Here is a 26,804-nt window from a genome sequence, read left to right as displayed (position 1 = left end):
CCCTGTAGGTCCCTCTGTATTAAGTTGAACTTGTTAAGATGGTTTTGTGTGAAAGTTCATAATAACAACACCTAACTTGGATTTAGCACTTTCACTTTTTCAAAATATTCTCACGTCTGCAATTTATTTACTCGTCACTGTTCTGTTTGGTTTTATTATTTAACAGGACAGATAAACTTTGACCCAGTGAGGTTAAACAGTCCTTTTCAGTTGACATGGCTACCTGAAGACAGCATCCACATTAGAATCTTAGTTTCTTAAACACAGGTTTGGAGTCTTTCCACTAGATTTGTGTAAGAGCTAATTTATCAATTAGGGTTAGAGGTTGTAGAGTGTAGGAAAGACATGCATTGCATTTTATCGGTGCACTGCCACATTGCTCTATCAAAAGAGACCCTTCACAATGGTTCCTGATCATAACACAAAGGAGGAAGAAATGTTCTAGATCCTTAACCAGAATGTCATGTTCCTTGGTCAAGCTGGACGTTGGCTTTCTAAGGTCAAAGAGCATGACCTTCTCTTTGTTTACCTCTCTCCCCGTGTCTTGCATAAAAGCACGTCCAGAATATGTGTTCATTAATGCTTTCTGATAAACTACTTCGAACATTGTTTTCTCTTAGTCCTTCAATGCCAGCTGACTCTAATCTGTCCCTCATCCAACCCTCTATTCCGCAGCATTCCTAAAACACAGCTTGAATGTCACTTTCTTCTTCAAAAGCCTTCATGACATCCTTCCTCACAGAGGAGGTTCAGCTATACTGACAGCCCCATGAGGAGAAGAATGGCAGCTTTCTACTCTGTAGTTCAAGGGTGGACATGGGCAGCAAGGCTCAGTAAATGTGTGTTAATTGAATAATTGAATGAATGAGCCAAGATTAGCATCAAGGCATTTATGTTCCGTCAGCATTACTTCTCATTACTTCCTTCTCAAAGTGATAAAGTTATTTGACCATTCAAAGACTCAGTTTCCTCACTGTCTAATGGGGATAATACAGACTCAAAGATTCGTCTTGAGGTTCATGCAAGATAATTAGTAGATAAAGAGCTTGAAGTTATTCCTGACACTCCCTACAAACTTAATAAATAAGACATCCCCTTTCCTCCATGCTTCCCTGACACATAAAGGATGTTCAATAGATACTTGTGAAATGAACAAATGAAGGGGTATCACATTCTATCTGGTATATAGTTATTTGTATATATCAGCATCTGTCTGAATTATAGTCTCCTTGAGAATGAAGACTTTATCTTGATTTGTCCACTTTTCGTAGTTCTTAAGTTAGGTGGGTGATACATGTTTGTTGATTATAAAATATCCATGCAACTGCATCAGACGTATGTTAGAATAAAGAAAAAAAAATTCAGTGGGCATCAGATACACTGGAGGATCTCTCCTTTGACAGGCTGGATATTCTTGTTATAGCTGAAGAGCTGGATGGAAAAAAATTCTTTTTATACCATTGTGATCAAGGCAAATGTTTTGTTGGTAATGACATGTTAGCAGACTGTATTTGTTGGGCCGCCAGGAACTGTTGTTGGGCTGGACTTCCATCTGCATGTCGTGGTCTGATGGCTGGAAGTGCCTGAGAATGAACGTTTCCTTAAGAGCATCCGTAAACAGTGACTGCGGTTGGGAAACTCAGGTGTGCATTTGCGCTGGCCTCTAGAGTTTGTCTCAGGACTGAGATCCAGTTATGCACACTGGTAATTTGTTTGATCACACCACCTTTGTTGGCTGCCTTCTTTTCCTCATTCTCACTTCCTAAATTGCCCTCTTGGAGCTACTTGGGCTCACCTCTCAAATAAACTCTTTGACCTTGAATTCTTCAACCAGGGTCAGCTTCTGGGGGAACTCAAAGACAAACAGCAACATTAACAAGAAGCATTTTTGGCTCGTTTTCTACTTGTTGAGGTAGAGTACTAGGTGAGAAAGTTAACTTTGTTAATCATTCTCCATTAAGGCATCCTCTTCAGATAATGCTATCCTACTCTGTAGGTAGTTTTGCTTTTGCAATGGTTCAGAGATAAGGCAGAACACCTAGAACCTCTATAATGAACTAATGAAATTATCGGTCATTCTCAGTTTCCTGACATTATTTTGCCCATTGCCATGGCACATTTTTCAGCTTTTTTGTTAAGTGCTAGGGTGGACAGTCCACACCTCACCTCATCTGGCTTCCCTGTGGTCATTGTTTGGTTTCCATGGACTTGATTCTCTCTGCATTTGACCTGTTTCCCTCCCTCTTATTTGGTGTAAATTCAACTGGTAATAAAACTAGACCCTGGGTAATGCAGATGTTGGGGGCCAAATTCCTGTGGCTCTGTGGCCTTTCTCCAGCACAGTGCAACCTGTGAAGCTGTTCCTATTAACTGACACTTGCTGAGAAGGTGAGAGGTGTAATAGTCAGTGATTATTAATGCTGTGTTCTGATGGGAGGGGGGAATAGCCATTATCTGCTTTGTTCCAACAGCTCTCACATGAAATAGCAAGGAGTCTTAGGAATGTATGCTCTGATGGGATAAACAGGTTTTAATAAAATTCAGCAGACGAGGGTGGATTACACTACCAACCTCACTTCCCTACCTCTTGGAACTGGCATTTGACTTTGTCTGTTACTATTTATACTTTTCCTGACTGGTTGTTTTCTGAACAAAGGCCATTTCAGCTGTGAATGGACATGGTTGTGACTTACTTTGTGGCTAGAGCTGGCTTCTGAGCAGACTTTGAGGTCATGGAAAGAAAGGCTGGAGAAGGAAAGAAATGGGACTCAGGGCCAGCATTTGCTTCTCCTCAGACCAATTCCAGCTTCTTGAGAAAGGAGGAAACGCAATCAAGGAAGGGAAAGTGAAGAAAGTTACCAAATCAACTAATAATCAAGGGACTTATAATGGTTATCTTAAAATATTTTTTTTTTTCATTTTAGCCAGTCTCTCATAGTGTTTGGGAGAAGTCTATGAATATATGAAACACAGAGTTAAGAGGAGCTTCAAATATACTCACAGATGATAATGTCATTCTCCTGTGACCTTCCACAAAGGCTGGAAAGTCAATAGGTGGAATTTAAATAGGATCTTAATCAATAAAATACTGGAGTGGCTTTTCAGCAGCTTTCTTAGTGTAGTAACTTCATTAAGGTATAAAAAGAATTGGCTATGTCATATAGTTTTCATCTATCCTTGCCTTTTGGGAAGAAAATCTATCTCGTTCATTTCAATTCTTTTACTTCTTACAAGGAATCTGTATCAAAATATATAAATGGATGCCACCTTAATTGCGAGGCAGATCTTTAAACCAGTCAATACTTCCCCCAGATGAGTGGTTTGTAAATTGTGCATCTGAATCTCCCAGGGTTTTGGCAGAAGTTCCTGCAGGGATGGGATGAGGCAGGAGAAGAAACAGGAGAAGGGCAGCCATCACCAGCTATGCTCCCGGCTCCCCTGTGCAACCAAAATAGCACTTTTAAAGTTTTTCCTGCACATTGGCCTTTCTTGTGAGACTTTGTTAGAAGAAACAAACACAAATAAAAGGATGCTACATTGAAGACGAGTCTGAAAACCGCTGCTGGATACCAATTGCTAACTTCTAAATAGCTGGCCCTGAATCTCTTTCCTCAGCATGTCCTGATGGAGGCCTCCATGCGGAAGTCTGGAGTAGTGGGGAAGACTCTGCACTGGGACACAGAAAATATAGTCCTACTGTCAACATTGTCACGTCCTCAGCTATCTCTTCGATGAGCTGAGACTTTGGCCAAATGGTTAAGTCCCTAACACACAACAGATCCCATGATTTAAGACCATCGACCAGGGCTTTAATGAATGTGACAAACTGAAGCAATTATATGACAGGTCAGAAGCAATGAGCCTTGGGCACAACTCCTTTCCATTTTTTTGTTTCTTTGTTTGTTTTTGTTTTTCATTTCAATGCTCATATACTCTGACCTTAATCACCTTTCACTTTTGATTCTGTCAGGGCTATTTATAGAAAAGCACTTGTTTTAGTTTGGGTTCTCCTAAAAGTAGTCTTTGAGACAAGGATTTGAGTACAAGGAGTTTATTTGGGAGGTAACCCCGGGATGTAACAGGAGGGGAGTGGAGACATGAGAAGGGAGGAAAGGAAGCTAATAAAGAGAAGGTGATCAAGCAGGTCACAGTTGCAGACAACTAGGGCTCGATCCCATTGGGGAACTCCAGGAGGAAGTGGAGAAAAATGCATCCAAACTGTCCCACACAAGGGGCAAGAAAGATGAGATAATACTTCCTGGATGAAAAGCACTCCTGGGGCTGTGGAGTTCCGGGCACTTGTAGGTTGCCTGTGGTTGGGCTGAAAGTCCAGGAGAATTGCAGAGGACACTGTTGACTGTATGGAACAATGAATGTCAAGAGATATGGGAAGAGGACCAATGTCTGCTAGTGTTGGTCTCATCCCACTTTACAGACGAGGAACCTAAAACACGAGCGTGTCATGTCACTTGCCTAAGGTTAATTAGCTTGGCCATAAGACTATGCCAGCCTGTTTCTTTAATTATGGCACATTTGATCTCTCAAGGATGCACAATAGACAATAATAATCATTATTTTTATGGGGCAGCTGGATGGCTGAGTTGGTTAGAGCGTAAGCTCTGAACAGCAGGGTTGCCAATTCGATTCCCACATGGGCCAGTGAGCTGCGCCCTCCACAACTAGATTGAAGACAATGAGCTGCCACTTAGCTTCCAGAGGGGCAGCTGGATGGCTCGTTAGCCAGTTGGTTAGAGGGTGAGCTCTCAAAAACAAGGTTGCCGGTTCAATTCCCACATGGGATGGTGGGCTGTGCCCCCTGCAACTAAAGATTAAAAAAAAAAAAATGGCAACTGGACTTGGAGCTGAGCTGCGCCCTCCACAATTAGACTGAAGGACAATGACCTGGAACTGATGGGCCCCTGAGAAACACACTGTTCCCCAATATTCCCCACTAAAAAAATAAAATAATCATTATTTTTATAATTTTTACCTAGTAAAGACAAATGGTGCTGAGAAAACAATGAGATTTTAAAATCTAGAAAAGTAAGTGATGAAGTAAACAGTAAGATTCCAGTGTAAATTTTTACAATTTTAAACTATAATTCCATTTTAATAAAAAAAATGTAAAAGAATGATTGAGTCAGAAATAAACACTGGTGCACAGATACAACATGCATATTTTTTTCAGGTTTCATCCTTCAATGGTTCTAACATACTTTGCATTGTAAGAAGTTAAACAAGCCTGTTAGCTGAGTTGCAACAATGTTCAGAAATGCCTCTGACCAATGTTCTGAATCTCACTTCTTCCACACCCGTTAATTAGAGGTTTAAAATTATTTGGTGTAAATGCCAATTATCACTTTTCATTAGTTCTGGTCAATAAAGGTTTAGTGGGCAACAATTAATATATCCAATCTTCTTACCAGGATCAACTTATGTAATTCTCCCAGACATTCTCACAGGGAATTTTTTCAGTGAGAAAAATAGGGGATGGAACTAGTCAAAAACATTAAATGGCTTCCTATGGTAAAGTATACAGTAATGATGATTTCTGACCCAGTTTTAATGGGACCTGCTGTGTTTATCTCCCCAGTGGTCGTTCCTCCTTCTTCTAGGTAGCACACTCCATTTGAATTTCAAGGAACCATATCTCTTCCATTGTCAGTCCAGGTGTTTTAGGCAGTTGACTCCTCATTGGCTCTAGGGAGGGTCATGTGACTTACGTCTGTTCAATTATTACATTCCATCCTCCAGACTACAGTGGTCCTAGTTCAGGAGTGGCCTTGAGTGACTTAAGCCATGTTCAGGTTTCTGGGACTTTTGATGGAAATATGAGTAAAAAGAATTTCTGCATACTGAGATTAGTAGACCAGGAGCTGCTGGTGGCTTTGTTGCCACTTTAGGAGAGACTGCTTAAGAATTATAGATAGGACCAAGAAAATGATGGGAGATCAAGACAGACAATTCTTGATGACATCCTTTGAGCCACTCGATGTGGTCATGCCTGAAGTCATTGACACCTTGCTTATATGCAACAGTAAATTCCTTTCTGTGCTTCAGTTTGAGTTAAACTGTCATTTTTCAAATGAAGGAGCTCTGCTTAATACAGGTTGAAAGATTCCCAAGTGCAATGCTCTCTCTAGCACACTGGGTACTTCTTGCTATTGACAATAATGATGCAATATAGTTCAATTGTATCAGTATTTAAAAATAAAACAATACTGAAAATACAGTAGGGTTATTTTTACTGATGCAATTATTATATGCTTAGGTCTATTTGAAGTGAAAATGCTTCACCTGAACTTTTATTTGCTTTGCTGAAAACAGACTGCCTTGCTATTATTAATATTGAATTCATTTCAACTATTATGCTATTAACTCAGGGAGTACTGATCTAAAAGAGACTATACAGCTTCACTTTTATGATTTAATTGCAACAAAGTGGGGAAGTTTTATATAGTACACCTTATAAAAATTTAAAAGGGAGAGCTAATAATAAAAAAGGAATGTAGCTTGAAACATCTGTTAATATTATAATCTATGAAATTAATTCAGTTGTTTGACAATACTCATGACCACCTGCTCTTCACAGGAATATAAATATATTAACAAACTCAAATATTTTCTTTTGGTTTCGCATTTTATTGGAGCAAAATAGCCCTTCATTTACAGAAATATCTGTTGAATCTAGAGATCTGCATTCTGTTACCAAGGGCACCAATGAAACTATTCTATTTTCATGCTAATTTTACTCACTGCTTTCTTCTAAAGAGTTTAAGTGATAAAAAAAATAACTGCTCAGGAGATATTAGTTTTCAAACTCTGACATTCATGACCTTTTTGTTGGAAAGAATCAAGGGTCATTGGATATTCCTTATGTTAAGCATATTTAGGTCTACAGGGCAACAACAAGGAAGATACATTCGCTGATGTGGGAGCCACAGCATTTTTCAATGTGTGGTTTTAAATTGTAGAAATAAATCAAACTCCCTTGAGAATAACATCTTCTGAAACAAACAAGATGCAAGCCCTTTCTTTGCAGAACCCAAACATGGGAATGAATATTTGTATCCCTCTGTATCAATGACTGCACAGAAATCCTCTGATTATTTATAACCAATATACACATCTGGAAACAGAAATTCCACCGTGGAAATATGGCTAATATGCTAATGACAGCAGGCCCACAAAATATCAAAATCAATAATCTCCTGGATTCATTTCATACTTCTATGTATTGCTGTTTTAGTCAGTTAACCTCTGGTCATCTTTAGCATTTAGGCTTTTGGCCACATTGAAAATTTTTAATTTAATTTTAAGTTACCTTTTAAGTAAAACATATAAAATACATATAAAAACTAAGTATTAGTATATGTCAACTTTGTGTATGGTTTATTTGTTTAACACCTACTTTGAAATATGTTTCTTGATATCAGAGAGTATATGTATATATATTTATATAATTAAGTATATTAATACACACACACATTATGTATGTATTTTATTCCTAGCATTTTATCAAATATAGGAAACATGAAAGTGTCTTTGTCAGTTAAATGGGATTGAGTTTGTAGTTCAGTTTAACTAATGCTGGGGCATATTTGAAGAATGAGTCCAATTTAAAGCAGCAGAAGAAATAAATTATAACGTATTATAATATTAAACTTCCCTACTTATTTTCTTATATGTTTATTGATCAAAATGCATTAACTAGTTGACTGAAAGTTAAAAACTCTCCTTTCTTGAAGAACATCATGTGATACCTTAGGTAAATCTTTTGTCCTCAAAGCCTTGGTTTGCTACTTTATAAAATGATAATGTACATTTTGAAAGTCACATAATAAATGAGAGCTAATTTCCTTGCTCATCGGTCATCATATTGAAGTCAAATAATACTTTCTTAAATTGCACTTTGTTGCATTTAAGCAGACCCTCAAAAAAATTCCTTAAAAGATCTTAAAGTCAAACTGCAAAATCAAATTAAAAAACTGATTTTCATTTTTGGAAAAAATACTTCAAATTCTTAGTTACTAAAGAATTGAGCTCTAACCCAATAATTTCTTATTCTTACAAATAAAGATTTCAAAATAATTATCCTTTTCACCATGAAATAACAGTCAACACAATAAAACAATTTTATCTTCTTTGTTCACATAACATCAAACAAAATGACTTGGTGTGAAATATCTCAAGTTCATTTTCTTACTGGAGTTTTTGGGTTGAGAAATGAATTCTGTGATTTAAAAAAATCACATCAAGGTTGACATGGAGGCTTCATGATCAATCATATTAAGTTTTAGAAAAATAAAGTTGCCATTTTAAATATGCCTGAATTTTGTGTGCCTGTTGTGATTATGGAATTCATATCTGGTAAATCTATAAAGGTGTTAAATACTCTTGCAAAAGCTAAGAGACATCATCTTAATTTTCATTAGATCAAACTTGGTTCTTCCAGGATTGCTAAGTTTTACAACAAGCTGTTGTAATTTTTTTCTCTTTGTATCCTCTACTTTGTCCAAATCATCAGAGTCTGATGTATGGGAGCATTATATGCTAGCTGAAGCATGGGCCATCAGTGGTGTGGTATGAAGTGAGGAGAAAATGGCAAAGTTTAGGTTTTGAAGTGCCTCATTGGTTTCACAACAGCTTTTGGTTTTCCTAGTGTCATGGGCTGGTTTTAGACGTCTTGTTGGATTTATTTTAACACTGTTAGTTATTTTTGGTGAAGTTTGGATTTCAAAAAGGAACTGTCAAGATATTGGGGTGAAATCTCCAAGGAGTTGCTCCCTGCTTAATGACAAAGAGAAATCCCATATTTGTGGCACTAAGTAAGATCAGAGGGGCAGGTCTGGCAATGCCAACACATATTGTTGGGTCAGTTGTTTCCTTTCACTGACCTTGGCAACAATAAGAATGATGACAATGACAAAGGTGAAGTGCCTGACCAAGAAAATAAAGAAAAACTAAAAAATTTCATCTACAAATTCCCAACTAATAATATATAGGATAAAATTAATTATAAGATTTGACTTTTATACGTAATAAATACTTTCATTTTTTATTTAGAGGACCAGTTCCAGAATAAATACTATGGATTAAAAGACTTTTTAATCTACTTTTATGATAACCATTCTTATTAATGACTATCACCTTGCTAGAGCTACTTCTGTTATTTATAAATTGCCTGCATATTAACATGCAATTTATTTCTTCTTAATAATTGTTTAATTGTACTTTATTTTCCTCTCTCTGGCATATCTAGGTAATTTACAATAACCTCAGTGATAACACACCAGTTTTCTCGGTGAAGATATTTCAGCCCTTATGAGACTTGGTCTTAGTGATAAAGAAACACGTGAATATCATTTTCAGGGACTATGATGCCACATAGAATTAAAATCTCCTGGCAATTAAATTGTTGTAACCTTATTTTGGCAATTCATTTCTCACAAATCAAAAACATAAATTTCTTAATAACTTCCAGGCAACTTAGAGCTGTCTTGCTGATATCAATTTTTAGACTCATTTTTCATTCTACAAACACTATTTTTTTTTATGTAGAAAGTCAAATTTTTATAATATTTCCCAAAGTGGGAAATTGTGTCAATAGTGTAAACAAGAATAAGATAAGTGTCCAATGGACTGAATATTCTTTTCAGTTTGAGAGATTTAGAAAAATATATGGGTCATTTCTCAGAACTTCTAAAAACAGACCCAAAGGGGCAACTTGTAAGATAATGAATTTCCTGTCTGAGAAAGATGCATTTAGGGGCTGAGTAAATGTAAAACAAAAGAAATGATTTGACATTAAATAAAAAAATAACATCCATGCATATATATAAAACAACAAAAATTAAACACAAAATTAAAAAAAAAAATCTACTTCAGATTGAACTGCCAGTGATTTAAGACAGAAAGGAAAGCAGGCATACAAATGTAGGAGACTGACCTAAATAATCCTACATGTCAATAAGTACCAGTGGATGACCCATTCACAATGAGAAACCAGAACTTCCCTATGGTGTGGGACAAAGTGGACTGACCTTTCTTGGCGAGGCTATTGTTGGGTTCATATTTCTCAATCAATACTTGGACTTGCTCTTGCTTTAAAGGTGGGTAAAGTATTTCATTCAGCCGGGGATCTCGCTGCTTAAGGTTGATAAAATCCATCATCTGATCAACGGTAAGGTAAGGTTTGCTTTTGGCACCACTAAAAATAATTAAAAAACAAGAAATTAGAATATTTTCCCACCATGTCTCACTCTTTTATTTGCATTTAGCTTACAGGGAACCAAAATCCCGCCATACCTGGTAAGAGCATGCTATGTTGAAATTCCTATCTTGCCCTAAAATCACTGTGCTGCTACACAATTGCTGGATCTCTATGGGTTACAAATATCACTGCCACTAAATTCCAATGCCCTTGAACAATACCACATGCATGAGTAAATCCATAGTAGGAAAACACTGCATCTTGTGTGCAAAGATGCACCACTTTAAATTGAACACAGAGGTATGGGTTGTTTTTCGATTATGTCACTAAACTTCTGGTTTAGTCATCACATTCCCATATTCCACTTAATCATTTAAAGATGTGTTTATTACTCATCACTAAAAACAAATAAACAAACAATCTGGGGACATCTTTCTTTTCATTAAAGTTACACTTCATCAAGAGTATACAAATCTTCAAAATAGTGTGATTCAAACTTCCCATTTTAATCTTGTTAACAGCACAAAGTCAAGTTAAATGGTACAAATACTGCAATGTTTGATAAATTATTGATGGCAATGAACATCACCAAGTGAGTATATCCAATGTAATTCTTAGTAGCACTGTTTGCCTGTCTTCCATATGAAGTAATCCTAATTTTGTTTCTCAATTTTGGATTGATTTTTCTGTCATCATATAGATTTCAGTATATCAAAAAAGGTAAATTGCTACCTCCCCACATTTGCCTTGATATTTTGTTTGTTTTCTTATTATAATTTATTAATGCCTATATAATTTTTAACATAAAAGCAAATAATTTTCAACTAGGAGGGTGCTTAGTAATCCTAACTTCTCATTTTACTAATGCAATTCAGAGAGGTAAAATGACTGGGTCCCAGTTCAGAATTTTTTATGCAATACAAGTCTATCTCCACTAAGCCAAGATGCCTCTTTGTTCTAGCCATACTCTTTAAAGCACACAGATCCCCTGAGGTTCCTGAAAGAGCTACAGTCAGCAACCAATCACAGCAAACTTCTCATCACAGCAAACTCATTAAAGGCAGTGGTTGCACCTCATGGGTGGGGATGTGTGATTCTCTCCAACAAATTACACAGAAGTGCCACTATTATACATAGTTGTATGAAGAGCTTTTTTCTTCTTCCACTGTTGATCAAAATCCTGCCCTAATCAGCCTGAGGACAACTGCAAGCCAAAAAAAGGGGGTTAAAATGTGTTCTCTTACAATTCAGAAAAGATGTTATCAATTTCAGGTCGAGGGCAAAGGTTGTTGAGGAAAACTCTGTACACTTCTGCAGTAAAATCTTCTTGAGGTATTGAATCATTCTGGGAAATAAAACAACAGGGTCGGTTAATGTTCTTTTTCTTTGCCTATCTTCCTTCTTCTCATTTTTCATCCCTCCCTCCCTCCTTCCTATTTTCTTTATTCTAGGAGGTCAGGGTAAACATTCAGAAGATATTTATGAGACCAGCTGTAGAGTACATTTGGACACTGGCTTCAAGGTATCAAAAGCCTTATTTTCTGTAGCTTTTTCATGATAATTTAAGTTGAAGAGTTTTCTTCTTCTAAACAGGTGTTAAGGCAATTTCTTAAGTATATTTACTAAAGTAAGTTAGAACTAGTAAAAACAGGATGTGTTCAGCAGATTTTTTTTTTCCTTTTAGTTTGCTCTTTTTTGGCTTTAAACTTTTCTTAATTGTGATTAAGTATATGTACACAATTATGTTATATACATAACATGAAATTTACCATTTTAACCATTTTAAGTTTATAGATCATCATCATGAAGAACACTTACATTGTTTATATGAATGTTTATACATGAATATTTGTTTATGTGCTATTTAGCAGACTTTTGAATGAATATTTTTTAAGAAAATTAAAGAATTTTGGCTCTGGTCAAGAGGGTGAGGAGGTAAATTCTGTGCTTGCCACCTCCCATGAGCAACTCAAAATGACAACTAAACTACAGAACAACCATCATTGAGAATTGTCTGAAGTCTAGCTGAACAGAAGTCCTAAAACTAAAGATATACAGTAGAAGCCATGTTGAGACTGGTAGGAGGGATAGAGATCTGACCAGCTGGTTTCACACCCCCATAGGGTGGTTAAAAATCAGGAGTGATATCTGGCTACAGCGGATCTCCCTGAGGAATGACAGGTCCCATCCCCACACCAGGGTCCCCAGCCTGGGGCTCCAGTGCCAGGAAAAGAAGTCACCATAACTTCTGACTGTGAAAACAAGCAGAGATTGTGGATGAGTGACACTGAGAGCTGCTGGAGTCCTAAGGGTTCCTATTAAAGAGCCCATGCAAGGACTTACTCACTGACAGAATCACTCGCTCTGAGCTCCAGAGCTGGGGCACCAGCTCAAAAGGTGCCAGGGACATAGGGGGAGGAACTGAATGTCTGGCTTCAGAGTAAGGACAGAAAGGGCAGCTTTCTCCCAGAGAGAAGTGCTGGCAGAAGTGCTCCCAGATTGTTCCTTTGTTGACCCTACCCACCCAGCCTGCAAGACAAGGCAAGCACCATATTTGAATCTCCATCTACCTGGCTAACACCATTCTCCCCACCCTGGTGATTCCCTGAAACCTTGCCCCACCCAACTTTTGGGCCCACCAAGCCACTTCCAATGGCTTTTCCATAAAAACGGCCTTCTTGGCTCATGCTGTAGCCTTTCTTAAAATCTCTCAAACAAACAGCATCTGGCCTCAGAATGCCTCATACCTCTTGCTAAACAGCTCCAAGCCTGACACTAGCAGCAACTGGCCTTAGTTAGCAGACACTTCAAAGCCCAGCACAAGTGGCAACCAACTGCAGATCACATTGAAATTCATACCACGTAGCTCTGGGCAGGGCACAGACAGTGGCTGATCTTGGCCTGAACCATAGCTAAGATACCTCATGGCCAGCTTCAGACTACACCATAGCACCACCCAACCACCTCCAAAAATGATGCACCCAAAGGGCTAACTAGGCAGGCACCAGAGCCCTGCTAAAGTGAGTCCTGTTCTGAAGGGTCAGCCCTTGTACAACAGCTCCTCCACTGTAGTCACAGCCAGTCCTCACAACAAATCAGCCCTAGGCTCAATCCCTCTCACTGACATGCCAACAGCAACCAAGGCTCAACTAAAACAGGAGGGCACAGATAATCCACACAACGGGCACACTTGGAGCACCCAGCTCAGGAAACCAGGGAGACTGCACCACATGTCCCCACAGGACACCTACTACATAAGGCCACTTTACTAAGACAAGAAGACATAGCAGATCTACATAAAACATAGAAACAAACACAGAGAGGCAGACAAAATGGAGAGACAAAGAAACATATCCCAAATGAATGAACAGAACAAAGCTCCACAAAAAGAATGAAAGGAAACGGAGACAAGCAATCTACCAGATGAAGAGTTCAAAACACTGTTTATAAGGATGCTCAGTGAAGAGATCGGAAACATAAAAATGGAGACAGAAAACATAAAAAAGAACCAGTCAGAAGTGAAGAATACAATAACTAAAATAAAGAATACATTAGGGGAGTCAACAGTAGATTAGATGAAGCAGAGGACTCAATCAATGATTTGGTAAATAAGGTAGAAGAAAACACCCAATCAGAACAGCAAAAGGAATCCATAAAAAATGAGGATAGTTTAAGAGGCTTCTGGGGCAACATAAAGCATACCAATATTCATAACATAGGGGTGAAAACAGGGGAAGAGAAAGCAAAGAAGTAAAAACCCATTTGAGGAAATAATGATGGAAAACTTCCCTAACCTGGTGAAGGAAATAGATATACAAGCCCAGGAATTGCACTGAGTCCCAAACAAGATGAACCCAAAGAGGCCCACACTAAGACACATCATAATTAAAATTCCAGAGATTACAGACAAAGAGAGCCTCTTCAAAGCAGCAAGAGAAAAGCAGTTAGCTCCTTACAAGAGAGCTTCCTTAATACTGTCAGCTGATTTCTCAATGGAAACTTTGCAGGCCAGAGGGATTGGCACGGAATATTCAAAATGATGAAAAACAAAGACCTAGAACCAAGATTACTAAGCAAAGCTATTATTTAGACTTAAAGGACAGATAGAGAGCTTTTCCAGAGAAGAAAAGGCTAAAGGAGTTCATCAACACCAAACCAGTATTACAAGAAATGTTAAAGGGACTTCTTTAGGAAGAAGAAGAAGAAAAAAGATAAAAAAACATGAATAATAAAATGGCAATAACTACATATCTATTTACAATTACTTTATTTTTTAAAATTTATTTATTTATTTATTTATATTAACAATTACTTTAAGTGTAAATGGATGAAATGCTCCAACCAAAAGATATGGGGTCGCTGAATGAATAAGAAAACAAGACACTTACAAGAGACTCACTTCAGATCAAAATACATATACAAACAGAAAGTAAAAGGATGGAAAAAGATATTTCGTGAAAATGGAAACAAAGAAAAAATGATGGGGTAGCAATACTTATACCAGACAAAATAGGCTTTAAAACAAAGGCTAATAAAAGACAAAGAAGGACCCAGTAATCCCACTTGTGGGTATTTATCTAAAGAAACCAAAAACAAAGGTTTTAATTCAAAATCCCTTTTAATTCAAAACGATATAGGTATGTATCCATATGCTTATTGTGGCATTATTTACAATAGCTAAGATATGGAAGCAACCTAAGTGTTCATCAGTAGAGGAATGGATAAAGAAGAAGTGGTACCATGGAATATTACTCAGTCATAAAAAAGAAGGAAATATTGCCTTTTGCAACAACATGGAGGGACCTTCAGAGTGTTATGCTAAGGAAAATAAGTCAGAATGAGAAAGACAAATACCATGTGATTTCACTTATATGTGGAGTCTAAAAAACTGAATAAATAGACAAACAAAAAATGGAAACAAACTCATAGATATAGCAAACAATTTGATGGTTGTCAGACAATAGGAGGGTTGAGGGATGAGTGAAAGGGGGAAAGGATTAAGAAATACAAATTGGTAGTTACAAAACAATCACAGGGATAAAAAGTATAGCATAGGGAATATAGTTAAAAATGCTGTAATAAATATGTATGATGTCAGATGGGTCTAGATTTATCAGGGTGATCACTTTGTAAGTTATGTAAATTTCTAACCAATATGTTATACTCCTGAAATCAATATAATATGTCAACTGTAATTGAAAATTAAAAATTGTTTAAAAAAAGTAAAATACCTGGAGACAAACATTTTCAAAATGAAAACATAAATTACAATTTTTTGCCTTTTTTAAAAAATAATTTTCTTTTTGGTTTAAATAGTCTGATAACTTGTAAAATAGTTTTTTCAAGTAATACAGCACCAACCATTATTTCTCACTGATTCCTCCTGGTCCTATTGTTTGGGAACAAGTCACTGATATAAAAAGTTACTTCTATGACTTATTTTTCTGTTTAGTCGGGCTGCCATGGAAACCGGAAGAGTATATTCAAGACTTTGTTAACAGGAAGGACATTCTTCGTACCATTTTCCTATTTCAGGTATGTGTTTATATAAGTATTTTTATTTTCAAACCCTTAAAGCAAAGAAAACAGCCTTCCTTTTACAATATTCATAGATTTTGAAATGTAATTTTATAGACGTTTCTAAAAATGATTGTCTGAAATTGCACACTGCTTGCTAACAGCTAAAAAGAAAAACTTAGCTTACCACTTGGCAAACAGCAGAATTCCTACATTTGTGGAATGAACAAATAAAATAATATTTTCTTTATTAAATCCTTTTATAGAGCAGGAAAAAAATATCTATTTTGCAAAATAGAAATTTGAGAGAACCATGCAATACATTTATCATTACACATAGAAAGATGCATTACACCATTACGCTTAGTTACATGGACACCAATTTTTGAAATCATGAGCACAAATGGCCAAATCCAAGAACACTGGGAAATTTTCAAGGATTGTTTCATTGGTGTTTTGCCACCCATAAAATGGGGACAGATCCCACCTGTAAAGAGGTTTCCAAAATTCTATTCGATTTACAAAATGGAAGAATTGCTTTGCCTAGAATATGTACATTTTTCAGTGTTACCCTTTCTGTGAGTTAAACACTGACATCTTTTTATGTAGTTTTGTAGATAGCTGGAAATGACTGTGTCTCCCTTACTCTTTGACTGAGAGACACAGGGAAGAAAGAGAAAGTTTTAAAAATCAATAGCAAGGAAATACTCAATGGCTCTGTTTGCCAACTCAAGCATTTGACTTTATGGGATTTTATTAACCCCAAGTGTGTTCTCCCTACTATTTAGTTACTATTTAGAGCTCACTTCTTTCACCATCCTAACCTCACCCAGCACACACAACATAAATGGATTTTATCTAAGTATATCAATAATTGTCTTCCTGACCCTCCTTTTTATGTCCTCCCTTCTTGTCTTAGTCAAAATGTCTCCCTCTGGGAGAATTTCCTTTCACCCAGACTGGGTTTTGTCTTCCATTCTGTGCTGCACTCACACCTTGCTTGTCTCATATTTTGACACCCATTTAACTATATTGTGCTCCCAGCTGTACAGTTCTCTCTATTCCTTGCCAGCTTGCACATCTCACAAGCTAGGACTTGTGTTTAATTTGGTAACTGCTTGATCTCTAGTGTGTAACATACAGCAGGTTTACAATATTTAGCAAATGAATGAGTGTAATTTATGAGAAAGGTGGAATTTGATAGCAAGGACTCGTGTGTTCTCTATTTCCTGTAGAAGATCAGATTCAACTACAATCATTCACATAAAATTCCAGACACATAATTTCATAGAACAATATGCTTTACTAAAACTCTAACCATTGTTTATTTACCAGCTGTGAATTAGAACTTCTACTAAAGGAGACAAATTAATAAAATAATCTGAATACACATAATTTATCATCATCACCAGTTGAATGTTAGCACATAGAAAAAGGAAAAGAGTTCAATGAAGCTGATTTTCTTTGTCTCATTTTTCTCTTGCCCAACTTGACTGATGAGGATACCCTAAAGCCTTTGAGGTCAGTGGGTGAAAGTGGGAGAAAAAGTATTTTGGAAAAATGAGTTAAAATAAGCATGATCGAAAGCTTAAGTGAAAGCGAATAGGGGAGCTATTTAGGGGCAAGCTACAGACAATTCCTAATTCCTTACATTTTAAACAAGGCTGAAATTCACAAAGCTTAGTCACATGTTTTATTTTCCTGGATCTCATAATTGGTGAGGTGGATGAAACGGATTCATTTTGTCCTGTTTGAGCAGAAGGAAGCCCAAGGTCTGATACTCTAAAGATCATACCCAATGTTTAAATATTCTTCTGTGAACGCTTCCTGACCATACCACCTACAGGTGACACATTCTTTTTGTGTGTGTCCACAATCTACCTTTATATGCCTTCATTATAACATCCATCACACAGTTTCCATATGTCTTATTTTTAAAATACTTTTTGTATGTTTGATTTTCTACCAGACTATGAGTTTTTCAGTGAAGTGACTATCTCTTATTTAATTTATTTGTGTCCCCAGCATGATGTCTGGCGTATAACAGACACCTAATCAATGTTTGTTGGACAAACCCAGGACATGAGACCAGATCTTAGGTTCTTCTGTCTTGTAGTCTAAGGACTTGGCCCACCTCATCATGCCACCAATACAGAACAGATTTTCAGTGACTATTTGTTGCTATTGTTACCAGAACATCTTGGAGAGAGAATTAAGAAGGCCAATAGTGTTTGAATCAGGCCCATTTATTGCAGAAACTACAAAGTATTGGCAAACTTTAAAAATGGGTTTGCTTTAATTCCATATTTGTACATAAAGAATCTCAAAAGGAAAAATATAAAATATAAAACAAACAAAACACCCCAAAACTTGATGGCATTTGTATTTGAATTTCTAGATTCCATAGAGACCTAGTTACGACATGTCGACATGCCAAGTTAAAAAAGAATATATATATATATATATATATATATATATATATATATATATATATTCAGAGGATAGTAAGAATTAATAGTTATTGAGTACTTACTGTTACTGTATGCGAAGTATATGGTTCTATGAGCTTTACTTGAATGTTTCCATTTCATCTCAAGTCAACTCTATGAGGTTGGCATGGTTAGTGTCCCCATTTTATAGACAGGGACGCTAAGGAGCTGATAGGTTATAAAACTTATCTGAGGTCCTTGGTGAGCAAGTGGGTGGGTGGGGGGCCAATATGTTTGAATCAAGTTTACTTGATGCAGTAAGTAACACTGTGATCCAGCAAACTAAATGGTCACATCAGTTTTTAGATGTGGTTTGTATTTTCTTCTTTACATATTTATAGATTAAAAAATAATTCTATAACAAGCAGGTATTTAGCATTCAGAATAATGTTATTTTAAAAAATATTAATTTATTTAAGCAGACCCTAATGGATAAAGAATCCACACAAAGATTTTATCTTCACAAAATGATGGGTTATTTCTCAGTAAATGCAGGGTTTCTACCTATTCTCAATATTGTTGTTCTAAAACTATAAATCAAAAGTTGAGTTAGCTATACAGTACATGAAATAATTACAAGTAAACTACTCATAGTGAATTACTTAATGTGGTTAGAATGGAATTTTTATATTAGTGATTTTAAGAATCACAGCTACAGAAATGATTATATTTCTGATTATGTTTAGGATGTAAGGAACATGAGAATGGCAAATATTACAGCTATCTTGTGAGAAGTTCTTTTATAAGTTTTATTGATAGTATTCTTTAGTAAAATTTAAGGTATTCTTTTAATCCAAAATAATTGCTGCTTTCTTCAGTATTGCATATATGTTCCTAACGATGGTACATTTTATTATTTAAAACAAATACATGGATTTATTCCTTATCTTCTTCATTAAAATGCATATAAAATGCATTCATTAAAATGCATATAAAATACATATGCCGATGCTATGCCAGGACTACATTACAATTCCAAATGTCACTGAGCTGTTTTCAAATTAATAAGCCTTAAATCAAAGGGAGTTTGGGTACAAGTAAACTATTTTTGGTGCTCAAAAAGTTTGTAGGTAAAGTGGCAATTATCTGAATATGCAAAGGTCTTCAAATATCTGAATATTCAAAGGTCTCACTGCAAAATGTATTTGCATTATTAATAGTAGGACAGTAATTGCTTTCTTTCTCTTTTGGATATAGTACAACTTTTAAACAACTAAGGTAACTTTGGGCAAGCAAGGAAAATCTCTAAAGGAGTACCCCTTAAGGAATGTGTAATCACAATGGATCACGTTGGCCGGGATACAAGTTCGAGTGCATTAATTATCCCTAACAATGTGCACAAAGATAATGTTTTAAAAAATCGCAACAGGATATCCACTGTGTTTCTGGTAATGTATCTATTTATAGAACACAATTAAATCTAGTATGAACGACTGCTGGCTATGAAATGAGGCTCCAGATATGCAGTATTATCTACCATTTATTTATATAACCTTTTCTTCTGTGTAGTGTTGAAAACACTTCTTGCCAGGATATCCAGAATCTTTTTGTGCTAATTAGTAGATATTTTCTGGAGCCTCTGTTCTGCAGATGTGAAATTACAAGGCTTTAAAATACAGTCAGTTTGCGGAAGCATTTATCTCTTAGCTCTGAAACTGTCTTTGGTTTTTAGGTCTTGTAAAGCATTCTATTTCTACAACTCCTCCAAGTAAAGCACACTTTACCATGAGTAACGATCATTCAAAACTTTATGATGGAGGTTGATTATATTTTTTAAAAATCTCTGATTTGTTTTTAGAAAATTGTCATAACATTTAATTTAGTAAAGATAAATACTTTTTAATTTAAACATAACTCTTATTATATGAATCTCATGTTCCTTTTAAAATGTCTCCAGTTGACGATTGGTCTGAAAGCATGAACCTACAATAGACATACTGGATTGTAAAAACCTCAATTCATATTTATTGACTGAATTCTCAGAATCCAATTGTTTGGAAAATTGTAATTTACAGAGTATTGATTGATGGATTTGACTTTCTATTAGTTTCATTTTTTTCCTTCTTTCCCTTAGCTAGATTTATAATAAGAAGTTAAAATTTTTGATCATTATATTTCACAAGATGTTATCCAGTAAAGGTAAAATCAGGAGCAATTGCAGAGAAAAATTCTTTGTTCATCTTTCTAAATTAATCTCCCACACTTTCTTCTTATGCTTAAATACAGTGGTCTCTTTTTCAGTTACTCAAACTGGTCAATTCCTTCCAGCCGCAGGAAGAAATTGTTTTCTTTTACTGGAATGAGTTTCCCTTATTCTCAGTGGCAGCACTCCATTGCTTTCGCTCACAGCATCCCCCCCCCCGCAATTTACACGTGTTACTAGAGGCATTTGACTAGCATTACCAAACTCTATGGTCCTTGAATCCTGTTCACTTCACTTTGTTCACTCAATGCTTATTCCCAATGCGTGAGGGCATACAGTAAGAGTTCAAGAAATATTTGTTGAGCCAACAACAGGACCTTGACTATTATATTTTTCCTACTCCAAAGCATCTAATGAAAGGGCAATAATAAACAAGTTCAATCATTCTATTTTGCTGATTTAAATGAAGGTTAAAATGTTGGGGGAGTCTTTCCACAGCTCTGCCCCAGTGTTTACAGCATCATCAGCTTTTGGCATCTATAGCAGGAAACTGGTAGAGGAGACTCATACTCTTTTTTTCTTTCCTGTAACCTACCCAAATCATTAATAAACTTCATTTTTTTTTTATCTGAAAGTATTTACAACCAGAATTGGCTGCTGAATTTAATAAGACCACTCAATGCCTTTTCATAATTTAACCTTAAATTTAAGACTGGCTTTTCAACTTTGTTCAGTGCAACTTGAACATGGCAAGTGGGCTTCGAAAGGTTCAGAAGTTCTCCCTATAGTGTTAAGTATTATCCTTGGGAAAGTGCTTACTTGTTGCTTAGATACTAGGATAAAAATAATTTATAGTAGAAAGGAGAGAGCTCGGCATATAGCGTGAGAAAAAGGTTTTATGCAACAGACTAATTTCTCTTAGAAACAATGATAACAAATCATTTTAGAGCCAGGTATGTAGAAATGCATTGGAATGAAGGCAAATTATTTCAGGTGGTTGATATATATTGAGTGCCTTGAATGTGTTGGGCATAAAACAAAAAGCATGCTACATATTTGACCTCTCATCTACTTTTCCACCATCTGAACACTGTAGATGGTTGGTATCCAAACTGCTTTGATCCTGCCTCCCTCTCAGAAAACCTTTTTGAGCATAGCCCTGCACAGCATGTATACATATTTATTTATAAACATGTACTACCATACTAATTGCTTATTAACTTATAACTTTTAAAACTAGAAATTTTAAAAGGATGAGAAAAATGAAATTAATATTTCAAATATCTTCCTAATCATAACCCATAGTCATTAGATAATATGTTAAGGGACATCAAGAAACAATTTATTGTTGAGAAGTTTAAATTTTTGATAACATTGATATTTTTGGCCAATATTTTTTATTAGATGGCTATTTTTTTGTTTTGTTTTGTTACTATTTATAAAACATAGAGTCCTTCTAGATTAAAATATTGTAGTAATGGGAGTGAAAGAAAATATAATTGCAGTGACCCCATATAATGTAAATATTAACAAATAAGTCCTATGCTCCTCTTAATTTAAAAAAAAGTTGGGGTAATTTGGGCAAGCTTTATTTTAGTAAGATTATTCAAAGCTATTTAGTAGTGCTAACTGTAGAAAGGCAATATGCTCACCCTTGAAGATGGAAGACTACAAGCCTCTAAAGCAGTTTCAACTCGTTTCCGGTCTGCTGAAAACAAGCGGTAGATGCTGTAAAGTGAAAGCACAACACATGAGAGATGTTTAAAAGGCATATGGATCACAGCACTTGCAGATGACACCAACCCAAAATATTCTATTGGATCAAACCTCTGTATTATTTAGCTTTAAAGTAAAAAGCTCCCATTGCTCCATTCATTTGCGTATTTGTTCTGAAAGATCTATGCATGGCTTTTTATAATCAAAGTGTCTAATAGAAAATCAATATTTTGAGACGATGGTGATGACTCGATTAAAGGACATTGCACTAAGTAGCCTCTAATATTAAGCACTAAAATAAATATCCTTGCCAACTCTGTCCCCTTGCTGCTACTCATTGCTCTAAAGGTGAATGTGGTTAATATTATTCATAATAATTAATTATTTAACTTTTTATTATCAAGAGCCCACTGGTAGCTAGTAAGTCAAATGTTAAAGATATTTGGCTAAATATGGTCTAAACATGTGCTTGCTTTGGTCAGTAATTTGATTTTTAAAAATATAACTTAAATTCTGACAATTTACTATAATAATTTGGATTTATTGGTTCTATTGAAACATTAGAAAATCTAGTGTCTGGAGCCCCCCCAGTCCCACAGGGAATATGACAGAGTTGAGTTGAAGTTGTCTCCTTATGGTGGGGTTTCACTCTTCAGATTTGCTTGTGGCTCCTGGCCTGCTCCATCTTTTATGTTCCCTGCCTGGCTTCTGTTGACATTTGAGTTTGTAACCCCTGCTTTACGGTTGGTGTCATCTAGGTAGAAAGAAATTGGTGGTCACTAGAATTGTTCTTAATCTCAGATGATCTTTTGGGTTATCAGAAGGTTTCCACCACTCGCTCCATCCCCTTCTTGCTTTGGTGTTTCTTGAAAATGATGCCACAGAAAGAGGAAGCCTGGGAAAATCTCTATGAGGAAACCAGCTGCACTGATGTTAACATAGAGTGTGAGGGAGAAGGGGTGACCGCACATTTCCATGCTCCCACTTGGGCCATGGGAAAACAAAACGGAGTCATGGCACACATTCAAATCATTGAGGAAAAGAAGATAAATAATGGAAAATGTTCATGCAGCTTACTTTTTGAGAGGAATGCGCCCTTCTGGAGTGACTTGCAGCTTAAGTTTAGTATAGCTGTTGGAGAAACAGAAAAACAAATGTTTAATTTTTAAAACGCTTTTATTGAAGAATAAAGTACACTGGAAAAGGACTCGTGCATTATGTATAGTTCACTGAATTATCACAAACTGTCCATGTCTCTTCAGTCAGCTCCCAGATGTAGAAATCGAACATTATCACTTTAGTAGCATCCCAGAAGCCCCGTTCTAGAATCTACCCCCCAGAGGGGAACCATGATCCTGACTTTAAACAACATAGATTATTTTTGCCTGTTTTTGCACTGTATACAAATGAAACCACGTTGTTTTGTGTCTGGCTTCTTCCACTCCATGTTATGTTTCTGAGGTTCATTCATATATTGGCTTATAGTTGTAGATCATTCACTCTCATCACTGTATAATATTCTACTATATGAATGTAACAACTGTATTTATCTCTTCATCTGCCTCTGGCCATGAGGATAGAGAGACTTAGCAGCTGACCTTTCAAATTCTGCTGATGGAGGTATAAATTGGGATTGCCACTTAAAGAAACTGCACATGGTATGACCCAGTAGTCCCATAGCTAGGTGTACATGCAACAGAAATGCTTACATGTTCACCAAAAGGCATGTTCTAGAATGTCCATAACAGCTATAGGGAGCCACCAATCTGGAACAGACATTTGCAACGATCAGCCAACTAGATGTTTTACTAGCTATAACAGGATATGTTTGAGGTAAAACATGTTATTTATCTCTGTGTCCCCTTCCACTAACAGTGCCTGGCACAATAGGTGTTCTCGAAATGTCTGTTAGATAAAGGATGGTAAGATCGAAGATGGTAAAAAGAAAGAGAAAGAAAGGAAAGGATAAAGAAGGAGGTATGTAGAAGGGTCCTCAAGGTGACAAACTAAGACGAAATGATTACATGAGAAAGCACTTAAGTGAAGACCTGTAAGGTACTGACTCAAAGTAGAAAGAATTCATACAAGAGTAAAAAAGGAATGTGGGTTGGAGTCTTAGGTCTGGAATGATGGCTATGTCTTACAGAAGAAGAGAGAAGAGAGAAAGTCATGAAATAAAAAAGAGGACCACCTAAAAATGTTTCCACTTGTGGTTTTGATTTCAAGGCTCCCAATCTCGTGGACCTGCACAGCTTCCAAAGTGAACGCACCAATGCCTTGCTGCGCATCTGGCAGAAATCATTGTTTGCCTTGGTCAAATAATTTTGAGAAAGACGGTAATTCCAGGGTGATTGGGTAATCCTGATTTGCTTTCCTTTCCGTCTTTTTAAATTCTGCTCTTTCCTCTACATCCTTTCTCTTTCTCTTTCCTTACTGACACTTGCTGTGATTGGCTACAAGAGCAGGAATCAGGACACCAGACTATTGATGTAAGTAGGCAGGGAAATTATTGTAGCATCTATCAGAGATCTAAGACTCCAGAGAAATCAATACCATATGTCGCTCATTCTCTTCTTCAGATTAATAATTGACATGACACAGGCAGATGTAGAAGCAGAGGACTATCTGAAATTAACAATTTTTGGTTCTGAGCACCAATGCCAGGATTTGGGAGTGTCTCCTCATTGTGTGCCAAAAGCATTGACATTCGGGAGAGCTCAGGGTAACACGGATTTGCAGCTTGAAAAAAAGAGCGATCTTTCTTGGAAGTCTTCCAATTTCAAACAGTGGAGGTATCAGTTCTCTAACAAATCCCAAAGGGAAATTTATGTTTATCAATGTGAGAAGCCAGTGCAGTACAAACAAAAGACTCACAAAGGAGCAAGGAAACTGACTCAGAAGAAGCAACACCCTTAGCAATAAAATTAGAGCCACTTACGCTTTTTCCAGAAATGCATCCCTGGACATATTTTGGGCCAGCAGGTTTGTTGCCAAACTGAAAACCTCATTTGTCCATTCCTGGAAAATGTAAATCACACTTGCATTAGCTTAAATACTGTACAGTCATTAGACACATGTTAGTTAGGCTACCAGGAAGACAAATTAGTTCAATTTATATGCCTTAGGGTTTTTTTTTTCTTTTTGTAAAAATGACATAATTAAATTCAAATCCCTGAGTGACTACTCTTTTCCTAAGGAAATGTTCTTTACACATAAACATTTTTTTTCCCTGCTTTTTAAAATCGCTACTGATAGGGAACTGGTATGTTACCTTTCAGTAACTGAACAGTTTTTACTAGTTTCCTTGCATTATAAACAGATAGAGAATTATAGAAAAGTTTAAAATATAGTCAAATATATTTTCAACACACACGCAAATATAATCTTCCCACTTTACTACGCAAGCCAACGCAGCTATACCAGGGATCTTTATCTGTGAATCGCAGTTCTAGAAGTTCTCTAAAACAGTTGCAGTCACAATGTCATACAATGTCCAGGATTCTCCCTCCCCCAACTCTGTCAATCCCTCACAACTCTCCTAATCTTAATCTTTACCTCACTCCACTCACCAATGATCTCACTTGGCTTCCAAGAAAATGGAAAAAAGCAAATCTACAAATAAAGTTGAACTTTGACTCTGCATGATAATTTTGAACACACAATTAGCATTCTGGTCCAAAAATGAAAATTTTCTAAGAGAAGCTGACATAAGAGCTAAGTAATCTAATTATCCAACGTTGCTGTTGACTTGTCTCTCTCCTCAATGAAATCATGTCTTTTATTTCAACAGCTTTTCCACCTAATTTTGTTATTTCTACTGTTGTTTGTTGGTCTTTTGTTTTTTGCATCCCAACTTAAGGCACTGATAATATGCCACTATGTCATACAATAACATTTGAGGTAGGACTTGACCAATGGGGGCATAGAGTGATGGGAGAGGGAAGAGGGCATTCTAAGCAGAGAAAATTGGGAAAAAGAGCCAGAGGTAAACACACATGGCAGGACTTAGAAGGGATGAGGAATAGTCTAATGTTAATTGGAAAAGAGAGGTGAAGTTGCAATGAAGAAAGTATAGGCCCAGAGTATGGAGAGCATTCAACGTCTGTTCAAGTATCTGTAAGATAATTTAGCAAAAGAATGTAATATGACTGAAGGCCTTTTATTTAAGGGTGTGGGGTGAGGAGACTGTGGGCTAGACCGTACATTGGGGAGATTATCTGGCAGCCATGGCAAGCATGCACTTGAAGCTGAGAAACCAAACGGGAACTCAATTAGGAAGTTGTAATAGTGCAGGTGAGAAGTACAGAGGCTTTGAACTCTATACACTGTTGGTGGAAGACTCGGGAAAGACATCACAGAATACCTGTGAGTGAAGCAAAATAAGTGAACAGCAAACTGATGTACACAGAGGAAATCATAGAAATAACCTTTTAATAGCTTTAAAATAAAGTTTCCTTAAACAGATGAATTTTAAACTAAGAGTAATAACTACTGGCACTGATTTTTAAAATATACTTCTGGTATAATATTTTCTGGACTAAGGATCAAGCTTTAGACATTTCTACCTGCATAGCAACTTTATGCATTGATAGAAGTATTTATAATTGAAGGCAATGTACCATTTTGTATGTTTACTGGGGGCCAATTCCACACCAGAAATAATACAATGAAGGCATTATAAAGAGTTGGGGAAATTTAACTGGTTCTGACCTTTTAGATTGAAAAC

At 36.3% G+C, this 26,804-nt stretch overlaps 1 protein-coding gene across 2 annotated transcripts in view; it reads right to left on the bottom strand.

Moving 5' to 3' along the window:
* PLCB1 (phospholipase C beta 1) overlaps nucleotides 1-26,804 on the bottom strand; it is a 680,752-nt gene that overhangs the window by 186,313 nt on the left and 467,635 nt on the right. For both annotated transcript variants that reach the window (XM_074317198.1, XM_074317199.1), the window contains exons 4-8: nucleotides 25,017-25,096; nucleotides 23,156-23,209; nucleotides 22,015-22,090; nucleotides 11,458-11,558; nucleotides 10,044-10,210 (exon numbers count right to left, since the gene is read on the bottom strand). In XM_074317198.1, the coding sequence (XP_074173299.1) occupies nucleotides 10,044-10,210; nucleotides 11,458-11,558; nucleotides 22,015-22,090; nucleotides 23,156-23,209; nucleotides 25,017-25,096 (478 nt within the window). The remainder of the gene's footprint in view (nucleotides 1-10,043; nucleotides 10,211-11,457; nucleotides 11,559-22,014; nucleotides 22,091-23,155; nucleotides 23,210-25,016; nucleotides 25,097-26,804) is intronic.

This window comes from Rhinolophus sinicus, linkage group LG13, assembly GCF_036562045.2.
Source record: "Rhinolophus sinicus isolate RSC01 linkage group LG13, ASM3656204v1, whole genome shotgun sequence".
Taxonomy (NCBI): domain Eukaryota; kingdom Metazoa; phylum Chordata; class Mammalia; order Chiroptera; family Rhinolophidae; genus Rhinolophus; species Rhinolophus sinicus.
Note: the sequence above shows the minus strand (reverse complement) of the source record. Positions and strands in the feature narration are given on the sequence as shown.